This window comes from Nylanderia fulva, unplaced genomic scaffold (assembly GCF_048542155.1).
Source record: "Nylanderia fulva isolate GAGA-0341 unplaced genomic scaffold, ASM4854215v1 Scaffold246, whole genome shotgun sequence".
In the NCBI taxonomy this organism is placed as follows: domain Eukaryota; kingdom Metazoa; phylum Arthropoda; class Insecta; order Hymenoptera; family Formicidae; genus Nylanderia; species Nylanderia fulva.
This window is the reverse complement of record NW_028190310.1, coordinates 134,103-146,997: the sequence shown is the minus strand read 5'-3', so window position 1 is coordinate 146,997 and position 12,895 is coordinate 134,103. Positions and strand designations below refer to the sequence as shown.

Genomic DNA, 12,895 nt, shown 5'->3' with positions numbered 1-12,895 from the left:
CCTGCCCCCCAAAATTTTTGGTTTTGGGCTCGGGGGGGGCCCGGGCCCCCAAAAAATTTTAAAAACGGGGGCCCCGGTTTTTTTTCCCCGGGGGAAAACCCCTTTTAAAGGGGGACGCAAATCTATGCGATTTTCCCCGGGGATACCCGCGTTTCTGGGGGTTTTTCCCCGGGGGTGGAACGAGGGTAAAACGGGTTTTGGGGGGGGAAAACCCCCCGGTGACCCCCCCGTAATAAAAATGCTTCTTTCGTTTGTTTTTAGGGGGAAAAGTCGTTGGGGTTGCGTAAAAATTTTTTTTACGAAAAATTCCCAAAAAATCGCAAAAATTTCCCCCGATTGCGGGGGGGAATGGAAAATTTTTAAGACTCCCCCAATTTTTTTTCCCGATAGGTGTTCCGTATGATTAGAGTATGTTTTCCCAAACCCTTTGTATTTCGTGGGCCCAAAAAAACCCCCCCGGGAATTTTTTTAGAAAAAAACCCCCAAAAGGGCCCGAAAGGGGCCCCAAAAACCCGTTTTTAAAAGAAGGGTTTTGTCGGTAAAAACGTCGGGAATGTGGGGTTAAAAGAACGTTTTTTTGGGGGGATTTTTCGAAAGTGGGTTTTAAAAAAACCCGTATGGGGTTAAAAACGCCGGGGAAATTTTGGGGAAATAAAAAAGGGGTTTTAATTGATTTTTTTTTAAAAAGACTACTTTGCCCCCTTTCCCCCAAGGTTTAAAAATTTGGAACAAAAAATTTTTTTAAAAGATTGAATTTTTTTGGGGTTTTTTTTTTTTTAAAATTTCCCCCAGGGTGGCACCGCTTTGGGGTTTTGGGCGACCCCAGTTTTATAGCCCGCCCTTTTTTTTTTAGCTTCCCCCCTTGACGAGGGAAAAAAAGGGAAAAAACGCCCGGAGTTTTTTCTAGAATTTTCCCTTTAAAAGTGGTAAAGGGTTTTTTGAATTTGCTAAAAACGCCAAACCCTTGGGTTTTAAACGTTTTTTTCCCCTTTTCCCTTTTGTAGCACTTTCTTGATCTCCCCGGGTCGTATTTTGGGGGGTTTAGTCGTGCGGCGAGGGTCTTCAGGGGGTGTTTGGCGGGGGCCCGGGGCTCGTGGGGTTTGGGGAAAGTTTTGGGTTTTTCCCAATTTCCCCGGGGGAGGATTTTGTCGTTGTTATTTTTTTTTAAAGTTAAAAAAGTTCCGATTCAGGATGGGGCCCGAAAAATTCCCCCAATTCCCAGGAAATTTAAATTTTCCCTGGTCGCTGATTCGCGAAAATGGGTTTTTGGTTTTTGTTTGTTTTTTCCCTTTGCCCCCTTGCGTTTTAAAAGGGAAAATTAAAAAATTTTATGCATCCTTGAATAAAATTTTCCCCAAAAAAAAGGGTTGTTTGGGGGGGGCCCCCCCCAAATTAAAACCTTTTTTTTGGGGAAATGTGAAAAAGTTTTTTTTTGACTGTGATTTGGGGGGGCCGTTCCAAAAACAGTTTAATTTTTTGGGAAATTTAAACGCCGTATGAAAATTTTAAAACGTTTTTCGTATTTTTACGGGGGGGAAATTTTTTGAAGAAAAATGAAAACCCAAGTTTTCCCCAATAAAACATAATTTATTGTAAAAGTAAAAAATTCAGTTTTAAAAATTAAAATTTTAAAATTTTAAAAATTTAGACTTAAATTTAGATTAAAAAATTTTTATATTTAAAGGGTTTGAAAATTTTGAATTAGAGTTAGGTTTTTTAAAATTTTTGGGGTTTTGATTTAAAATTTTTAGGAGTGCATTTAACTTTTTGGGGGTGGGCGCGAGAAGGGGCCGAAATTCGGGACTGCTCTGAGGTCCCGTCGTTCAGGGCTCGGATGCGGGCCTTGGAGAGGGGAACTCTCCGGAGTAGGGGCTATCACCGTGGTGGGAGATCCTTAGGCGCTACGAAGCGCCACGCTTAGTTTCTAGGCGGAGTTATTAGTTAAGCGGATTGCCGGCTCCTTTGGCGCGCTTTTCAAATAGAGTTTTAAGGAACTTTGGTAAAACGAAAAAATTTATTACGGCCGGACGTGAAAATATCGTTTATTTCATGTTTTGAGGGCAGTGAGCAAACTCATTATCGTTCTTGTGTTTTGACAATCACGGTATTCGGTAAGTTGGACGTTGCCAATTTACCCCCACCCCAAAAAGATCAAGCATATTTAGCCACCGAGCGTAAAACGGAATATTGTGTGGCAATGTTATCTTTTTCAAGAACGATTTCTTCTATTTCATCATACTCACGGATGTTTTGTAACGCTCTTTAGAACGTTATCGACAAGTGGCTCGGCCATCCGCTAGATTCTTGATTTAATGGTAGAAATGTATTGACTTGTATTCCGTAAATAGACCCCCTTGTCGCGTACCGGTTTCGTAAACGAGTGTGTTAATGCCAAATCTCAACTAACACCCTATCACGAAAGATCCTTTCTCGATTGCTTTTCGTAATTCCACGATATCCATGTACCTTCGGACATCGCGTGCTTTGAGCTTCGTGAGTACAACGCAATCGGAGAGGAAAATGTTTTCGCCAGAAACTACCGACATAACGCAAAAATAATACTTTACCCGGCAGCGCGATAGGGTAATACAGGATGAATGAAAGAGACGCGGGGAGGACGTACGCTTACTCGGAAGACTTCTCGAAGAATCGAAATTTTATACCGGTGATAAATCCGGTAATTCCTAGCATTCCTCACCTCCGTATTTGTAGGGTGACAATCGGAAAATCACCGGTCTTCCAACACAAAACGGATACAGCGAACTAATCCAGTCGTTCGTAACGTATCTTTTCTGGACCGTGATCTCGTATCGCGTTACGATATTTTCCTGTGCGTTCCGCCGTCAGTAAAATGAGTCTCGGGGATCGAGGGTTTGACGTCTATCATTTGATGTCATTAGACTGATGTATCGTCTTGTGTTTATATTTATCAAATTGATAATTACATAAAATTTTAAAAATTGTGAAACCTAAAAAATTATAACCTTGAACGACATTCCCATTATGTAACAAAAATGCAATTAAAAAAAAATTATTTTTAAATTAAATTTGAAATATTTATTTCAGAAGCATTGCAGACAGAAGAGAACATGTTTACACTCTTAGTCTAGTTTTTTAATAATATTGTTGTTTTAGATCATGAGGGGATGTATGACTAGAACCCATAATTAAACATTGGATTTCGAAGATAATTTTTCAATTTGGGTAATTAAGAATTTTTTATTTCAAAATGCAAAGCCAAATGGAGAAAAGTACGAAAAAAAAGAACTAATGTCACAGAGATACATAAATATCAGATCATTTAAATACAGAACAAGTGGCTTTCTTGAATATTACAGATAAGAAGTACCTTCGCATTGTGTAGCCCAGCTTGACTAAAGCAGAACACTTGTCTCTGCCCCAGTGCTGAGAGTACTACACTTCCCAAATGCTCCCAAACCATCCAATCGATGAACTAAAGAATGCACTTTACATTTCTCGAAGGTTTTGTATATATGTCATTAGGTATACTGATCCACCGGATCCACATGTCTCTCGATTAGTACCCGAGAAAGAAACGGATTCTTGAGTGGTATTACTGCTAAAATGGATCTGGAAATGTTTTTCTTTTCTGTAAAACGGTTAAAATACAATGATTATTTTGCAAGTGTATGAATACCTTAAGTTTCGTTGTAACAGTTTGAATATTCACGTTGTCGATTTAAGATACTCCCCGCAACTGATCTCGCTGTCGAAAACAACCGAAGCTAGTAAACGAAACTTTTTCCAGAACCGGTGCGACCAACTGAAGTCTATTTTTTCCGCTAGTCGAGTAACGAAGGGTATCTCTTTCAACGATGGACCTAAATGGTTCCTGCGAAATTAATTACAAAAAATTTCTTTTACCAAATGTTTACAATCGTGCATTATCGTATCAAAAAAATTTGAAAAATATTCTGGTACATAAAAACAACGTTTTAATTTTCCACCAACACTTTGACTAGGACCACGCGTAAGCGGGTTGAGTAGTGCCCATTGTATTTCAGTCGGCACTGATTCTAATTACTGTTTAACTCGTTACCACGCAATCTCTCTCTCTCTATCTCTCTCACGTCTCCAGTAACACCACAGCGCGATGACGCGACACGCGATATGCCGACAAAATCGCTGGCAGGAGAATAGGATGTTTCTACATATTCTAAAACGCGATGCGCGATTACGAAACTAACATCAGTTTATTGCATATTACCATTTATTGCAATTTTATACATTTAATGACATATCACTCTCGGATCGATGTTAGTTGCCGGTTTAGTTATAACAAAAGAGATCATCTTGTTTATAACGACCCATCAGCATCTATAGATAGGTCGCAGTAAAAATCGCTCGTCGTCCGCGCGACTACAAAATCTTCAAACTTGGTCAACTTTTTTGCGATGTCGCCTCGATAAGGCGACGGATATGACGGCGGAAAGCCTGCACGCTCATTGGATAGCGCATCGCGTTGTGTCGCGTCATCGCATGGGGTGGAGGAGCCATAAAGGTGGCACTTTACAAGCTCAGCATCAAGCGTCAAGCATATACGTTTGCGCGATGTCACACAAAATAAAAATAACTTGTGGGGATAATAATATACTAAATATACTAACACTACGATATTAATAATATTATATTAATTTCAGTACTAATAGCGCTATATTTCATTTGATCCGACTTATTCATCTATGATCTCGTTGATTAATCTTTATTAACAGCAAGAGCTGAAATCTATGGGTGCATTCGTTTATGCAGCCGAATTAGCGCATTCACAATGCGATATACTGCCGTCCCAACTATTATCTGCGAGTCACGGACATCATTTTACCGAACCGGTCAACTGCGGAATTGAGCCAGATTGTAATTGGAGTTTGCGTAAGAAAGAAATGTAAATAAATATGAATATTAACTCAGAAACCACAAATATTTTTTATTGGCCTTCAATATAAACAATATAAAATGTGGTTTCTAAATTGGCCCTAAGAGCATAGCAAAGAAAAATACGCAAATTAAGTATTCGGAATGTATCTTCTTGGTACCGAGATTACTAAAGTCCATATATTTAATAACATCGAACTTACATATGGAGAACTAGGCGCAGAAAAATATAGGTCCGAAAAGTCGCTGAAGCGGAATCAAACCCGCGTCTTTCACTTTCCGGGGCGACTGCTCTTACCACTAAGCTATTCAGACCTTTTCGGATCTATATTTTTCGTGGCCTATTTCTCCATATGTAAGTTCGAAGTTAATTAATATATAGAACTTTAGTAATCTCGTACCAAGAGATACAGTTCCGAATAATTAATTTCGTAATTTTTCGTGCTATGGCTCTTAGGCCGATTTAGAAACCATCATATTTATATTAAATATAATTATTATTTGAATAAATATAATAAAATTTTTTAAATAGATTGAAGGTTCTGACATATGACGTGTGCACATAACATTTTCAGACAGTGATGACAGTAGGATTGAAATGTGTGCTGAATGTAGACTTCTCAGATTTTTCCAAACTAACTGGGGACGAAAGTAGCTTGATAGCTAGGAATGACTGTAACAGAATTGCATTTTTATACAAAAGCAACATTTTTTTTTTAAACAGATTTACTTTAAATTTATATTCTTGATAAAAATGCATTTTAAGTTAATTGGATCGTAAATATAAATTAACAGATTTCATAATTTTATTGTATTACTTACCTTGCATTACTTTTAGTTTTGTAGGATCTATTTGGAGGAGTTGTTCTCCACCTTCTTTGTTCTGAACTTTTATAACATAACTTATAATTTGAAATAATTTTCAGACAACGTTTCTCAAGTTCAATTGGCTTAACAATGGAGAAGACTACATTCGTTACGCAGTAGTCCGCAGTACTGCGAGCAGAGCATCCCTGAGCAGGACTCCGAGATGGCTGCGCAGATAGGCAGCAGCTCTGCTTAAACGAACAACAACTGCGCTGCAGTCGGTTGCGCAGGTGGAGTAAACGAACGACATCTGCGGCATTCTGCGGCAGTCTTCTGCAATAAACGATGCACCCTATTTTATTAAACATTTGCGCAATGAGTTTTACGCCGACACGTTTGATGCTATCATATAAAGGCATCTTTTATATCCAAATAATCCAATAGGATCGCATTGGAGCGAGAAGTATGTTGGGGAGGAGCCTGCTATGCGAACAAACTTATAATTTGGCGGGACCGGCACCTTCCATATTTATTAGCAATATTGCATAAGATATTGCGTAATATATATAAGATTTCGGTTTACATTTAATGAAAATCGTTTCGTTTCGTTTGTACGCGATTGCATCACATTAAGTGAAAAATGTCACAATATATATTATTTTTTTGTAATTATCATAAATATCATGTAAATATAAAACACAAGAGAAGACGCGTAAAATGTCCAGTTAGGAATCGTAAAAAAAAACATGTATTATACGTACAATTGCACAGAATAGTAAGTATTCACCATTCTATATTTATTTAAAATAATATAAAATGTTTACATTGCAATAATATTGTTAATATTGAGCACAACAGCACGTAACCTTTTATTCAATTTTAACAGGTTAATATTAACTTAAGTCGTAAAAATCTAAAGTTTACTCAGCACTGGCTTTTTAATTTTCTTTTCAGTTAAATTCTTGCATCAACAGCGTTAATTTCTGTGGTTATTTATATATAAATAATTGAAATTACTATATTTATTGTTACAGAAAATAAAAATGATATTCTTGCAATTGCTAAAAGTTAAATACAAATAATCCACGTATTGCTCTGGAAAACATAAAATTAATTGTCAATAATAATAATAGTAAGTATTACAGTATTATAATTCTAAAACTACATGCAATATTGCATTTCTATTTTTTACAGTAATTATACCTTTTTTGTAGATACAGAAATACCACAAGATGCTTGCATTATCAATATGAATTATACTAAAAAGAATACTAATACTAACAATTTAAGTAATGCTATTGATTTTGACAATAATGTAGTATCATTTCTTTATAATGAACAAGGCCACAATGCAAATGATCAAAGTAACATCAATTATCTTATAAAACACGTTGATTCTAATAACGGATTTAAAACGAAAATTATTGGTAATACTGATAATTTTACAAATAATAATGCCGATAATAATGGAAATGATAGCATTGTAGAAAATATTAATGACAATAATTCTGCGAATAGTACTGATTTTGATAACAACGGGACATTTTCTAATGAACATGATCACACTGCAATAAATGATGAAAATTGTGTAACTAATAATTCTAAGAAAAATGTTGGTTGTGATAATGCTATGATAATTCCTAGTGAGTCTAATAATGAGCAGAATAGAGTAAAAGCTACTAAACTTAACATTACATTTTCCTGTAATGACAGAAATCATAATGTAGTAGATAGTACTATTAATGCTAACAATTCTGCAAATGATACTGATTTTGATAATGTGATACTTTCTTATGAGAACAATAATGGTTGCAAAACAGTACATAGTGATATCAATAATTCTGCGAATGATAATGATCCTAATATTGATATATCATGTTCTAATGAACATGATCACACGGCAATAAATCATGAAAATTGTGTAACTAATAATTCTAAGAAAAATGTTGGTTGTGATAATGCTATGATAATTCCTAGTGAGTCTAATAATGAGCAGAATAGAGTGAAAGCTACTAAACTTAACATTACATTTTTCTGTAATGACAGAAATCATAATGTAGTAGATAGTACTATTAATGCTAACAATTCTGCAAATGATACTGATTTTGATAATGTGATACTTTCTTGTGATGATGATAACTGTTATGTAAATACTGATATTGATATTAATTTTATGAACAGTAATAATTCTCATAATAATAATCTTACATTTTCCTGTGATAATGATAATTTCAATGTGTCTGAAACGGGTATTGTTCTCAAAGATGTCATGATATATTTTTTTAATGATGATAATAATTCTATTATGTTAAATGATCTCACTAACGCCAAAGCTTCTATAAATTATAATAATAGTGATAATAATATGATTTCCTGTGATGATGAAAATATTAATGACAACATTGCTTGTGCAAACACATTAAGTAATGATAGTGATAATAATATGATTTCCCGTGATGATATTAATGACAATATTGCTTCTGCAAACTCATCAAGTATTTTGGAATATGTACCTTCAGCATTGGAAATTACAATTGACAAAGAAATTACGGAACATGAAAGCTTCCGCAATAAAGTATCTGCAACTAATGATAAAAATTCTTCAGAATCACTGATAGATCTTTCTTCTATCAATACATTTGGTTGTAGAGAAGACAATTTATATGTTCCATTTTCTCAACCTAAGGGACATCAAAAAAAAAATTTTTGCTACTATTGCAAAAAGTTTCAGAGTAAAATTGCACGTCATTTAGAAAACGTGCATAAATTGGAACCTGAAGTAAAGAAATTTGTATTATTACCAAAAGGTGATCATATTTTTCAATTCTGTATAATTATTTAAGTTTATAGTATATTTTTTTATAAATATTGATTATTTGTTAAATATAATATATTAATATGTTATAATTTTTATTAATATATTTACATTATATATACATTATTTACATTATATATACATTATTTACATTATATATACATTACTTAATATTCTCATTGCAGGTAATTTAGAAAGAAAACAAATTATAGAGTCTATTAGAAAAAAAAGGAATTTCATACATAATACGGATCCTTTCTTAAATACGGGAGAATTAATTGTTTGTCGAAGGCCTGCCAAAAATAGTTGCAAAACAGTACAAGATTTTATAAGTTGCGCAAAGTGTAAAGGATGGTTCACTAAAAATAATATCAGGCATCATTTTAAAGAATGTGTAGGAAAATCGAAAGGCAGAAATGTACAAGTTTTAGGACGTGCTTTGATGGGCAGAATTCATGAATGTGCAATTGAGACAGTAAGAAAATTTTTATTCCCAGTTTTGAGGAAAGATGATGTTACACAAAGTATTAAATATGATAAATTTATTTATAAATATTATGTATAAATATTATTTGTTTACAAATATTATAATTAAATTACACACAATATGGTATATGATGCAAAATAATAATCCATATATAACTTTTGTATATAGGTTGCTGATAAATACGTAAGATTCTTAATTCGTGGAAAATTGGGACGTACAGTGCCTGTGATTTTAGACATGGTATTAGTTCAATGTGTTGAACTAATTTTGAACCAGCGAAAGGATGCAAATGTTCCTGAGAAAAATCCGTATGTGTTTGGCATACCTAGTAGTACCAAACGTCATTTCAAATATTTAAGAGCGTGTATCCTTATGCGATATTTTTCTAAAAAATGTGATGCACAAATACCACATTTTTTAAGAGGTACTGAATTACGTAAACATATTGCTACAACATGCATTACGTTAAATTTATCTGACAATGAAGTGGATGATTTGGCGAACTTTATGGGACATCACGAGAAAATTCATAAACGCCATTATCGACAGTCAATAGCAGCTGTAGAGATAGTTCGTATGACGAAATTTCTTGAAGCAGCATTAGGTGAAAATGAGCAACAGCAATCTAATAATAGTGATTCAGGTATATACACTATTTATCTTATTATATATATGCCACAAGTACTTTTTATATATTAATTTTTGTATAAAATATATTAATTATTGTATTCCTTTTTTAAACTTTTCTGCATTCTTAATATATCTATTTAATTAGAAGAAAAAATCAGACAAAAGTCCGTATAAACCAAAACTTATGAAATTAAGGCTAATGTGTGCCACGATCATGGATGTCTGTGTAGAAATAAAAGTAGTAATAATGAATGCAACAATGAAACGTTACGTTTGGAACCTATTAAATCAAAGTATGAATATGATATATTCATTGAAATGGATTCAAATTGAGAATACGTTTCATTATTGTGTTCATTCTGCTTTACTCAATTTTTATGCATCGACGTCCGCGGTTGTAGCATATATTAGCCCTTAGTTTCAAGAATTGGTTACATATATATATACATATATAATAATTATCATAATATTGTGTTATTATTAACAGAAGAGGAAGAGATGCAAGAAACAAACAAAGATACTTCGAGTGCAGAATCGGAAAACGATGCCGAAACATGTATGATAAGTTCACGTAAGCCTTCTTTATTACGAACAGAAAGGAAATTACCGAAATTTCTTAGCGTAACAGATGAACAACAAAAATCTGTAAAAAAGAAAATCGTGCATCAAAACCATACTATAGTGAATAATGACAATGATTCTGACGAAACTTATTCCCCAAAGATAAAGAAACGTGGCAGTAGTAAGTTTATTTTCTCATTTTCACATATTGTATTCAGTTTTTATAAACTTATCAAGTCAGAGTGGATTTTCTTTTAAATATTATTTAGTATTATATTTTCATGTGACTATGTCAAAGTATATTAATATATTAAGCTTTTATTTATAATGCATTTTTTGATAGAATTTTAATGTACATAATAACAATATTTAATTAAAAAATAATAATGATAAATGATAAAGGTTCCACACACATTAGCTTAATTTAGTTATATATTTATTTATATTATTTGTATTTTTTATATTATTTTATATTATTTTATATTATTTTATATTATTTTATTTTTGCATTTCTATTTCTTTTTATTCTTATAATTATGACGTTATAATTTTAATATTTTCTTATTAATGAAAGTTTGTCAGTACTCTGAAGAGAATTTTAAAGTAATTTTATTCTACTAGTAATTTAAATAAAAATACATTTAAATAAAATTTAGGTAAATTATTGCTTTTTATATAGAAATATTTATTCTGATTCATAGATAATTAATTTATTTTGTAGCATCTCCATTTGGTATAACAAAACGAAGACGTTGGACGGAAGAAGAACGTAATACAATATTGAAAGAATTTCAAAAAGAAATTACCACTTCACAGCTGCCATCTAACAAAAAAATTTCCTGTATAAAAGAAAAAAATAAGTGCTTATTTAATCGATCCGTTGCTCAAATTAAAACGTGGATCCATAACTATATATCTGGCAAATTTAAGCGTCACTAAATGAATAAATATTTTTTCAGAAAATATTTATTTAGTCAAATCGGAAATATTTTAATTTTTTATTCAAAAATAATACGTAGATTACTTGTATTTAAGCAAATGCAAAAAATAAGTAGAATACCTAATTTTTATTATTTCAACACATAAAACTTAAAGTTAAGTTATGTATATGTAGAGTAGCAGTACTGTGTAGTTATTTATTATAATTTTTATTGATAATATGTATTCATGATTACAAGTGCAATATGTGAAATTAATTATATAACACGTTAAGCTAAAAGTTAAGTTACATTGCGAGAATTTTATAAAAAAGAAAGCAAAAGCTACACAAGTTTTTTATTTTGATTTCTTCATATATTTATATTATATGTATAGAAGCAATACTTGTAAAGTTATTTATTTTAATTCTTTTATTGATAATATGTATTCATGATTACAAGTGCAACATACTATTATACATATATGTATTAGGTTTGTGTTTTTATATATATAATATACATGTATATGCTCATACGTTCATTGTTCAATTATTATTTTACTAAATATATTTCAAATTGCTTTAAACAAATATATAAGAATACTTTTTTGAGACTATACATAGAAATATATTTTTACAATTCCTACTATCTACATATTTAATGTTTTATCCTTCTACTTTTTACATAACATTTATATTCATCAAATTGTAAAAAAAAAATAAATCAGTAAAATTAATTTTGATACTAATTATTTAAATAATTGTCCTAAAACGGACAATTATGCTTTTTTTGATTAACTTTTAAAACAATATTTTATACAATTACAACTTCTGTAACATTATTATTTTGCATTGATCTAATAATATATATAAAACTGAGTCTGTTGCATTGAAATTTTCGTAATTTTTCAAGATTAATTTCTTGGAATATTACAAAAAGAGGGCCCTCCCGTTTCCTTAAGAGCTCCACAATATTTTTGTATCTCAAAATGTCTCAAATGTTTACTTATATTCCTGTCTTTTTAATTGAAAAAAATATTAAAATTAATTCTATATAGCAATGACAGATAGTTTGTAAGTAAAATATAGTGATTTTAAATAATTTATATAATTTTTTTATAAAAGGATTACATATATTATACTTGACAACTAGTAATATCTTGTGAATACACATTTCATAAATAACACAAGCGCAGAGAAGTAAATTGCATTAGATGTATCGTTTTGGCCTTAATAGATATGAAGGCGGCAGTTCTTACTCAGTGGATAGGGAGGTGTTAATGGAAGCGCGATGAGGAAGAGGGGGGGTAAGCGAAGGGTTCGTAAGTAGGATAAAAGAGGTATAGACAAGGAGGGAGGAAACGAGGAGTAAGTAAGAGCGGGGAAGGAGGAAGGAGAAAACTTCTGGACGGCAAGGGGTGTGAGGCAAGGTTGGTCCAATGAGCCCACACTTGTTCAATTTGTTGATAGCGGATATAGAGGAAGTGCTGAAAAAAGGAGGCTGGGGGAGGAGTAAAAGTTGGGAGGGGAAAAAGTCGCACTGCTTGGCATATGCGGATGACATGGTTGTTTGTTGGCGGCGGAGGAGGAGTAGTGGGGATGATACATATGTTGGGTGAAAATGGAAAATTACATGGATAAAAAAAGCTAGAGGTAAATGTGGATAAGACAAAAATAATGAGGTTGTTTTTAGAAAGGGGGGAGGAAGAATGAGGAAAATGGAGTGGAGATGGAAAGGGAAAAAATTAGAGGAAGTGAAAGAGTTCAAGATACTAGGATATAAGTT

General features: G+C 32.5%; 1 protein-coding gene across 2 annotated transcripts; it reads left to right on the top strand.

Moving 5' to 3' along the window:
- The first annotated feature begins 6,921 nt into the window (after window positions 1-6,921).
- Window positions 6,922-11,606, top strand: LOC114940673 (uncharacterized). 2 transcript variants are annotated; one of them, XM_085483351.1, is made up of 5 exons: window positions 6,922-8,507; window positions 8,701-8,990; window positions 9,171-9,645; window positions 10,120-10,203; window positions 10,915-11,606. In XM_085483351.1, the coding sequence occupies exons 1-5, from the start codon at window positions 6,950-6,952 to the stop codon at window positions 11,130-11,132; spliced, it is 2,625 nt and encodes an 874-aa protein (XP_085339477.1). In that variant the 5' UTR covers window positions 6,922-6,949; the 3' UTR covers window positions 11,133-11,606. The 2 variants fall into 2 exon arrangements, with proteins under 2 accessions (XP_085339477.1, XP_085339476.1); XM_085483350.1 differs by having other exon boundaries at window positions 10,120-10,374; window positions 10,915-11,604.
- Window positions 11,607-12,895: the final 1,289 nt, after the last annotated feature.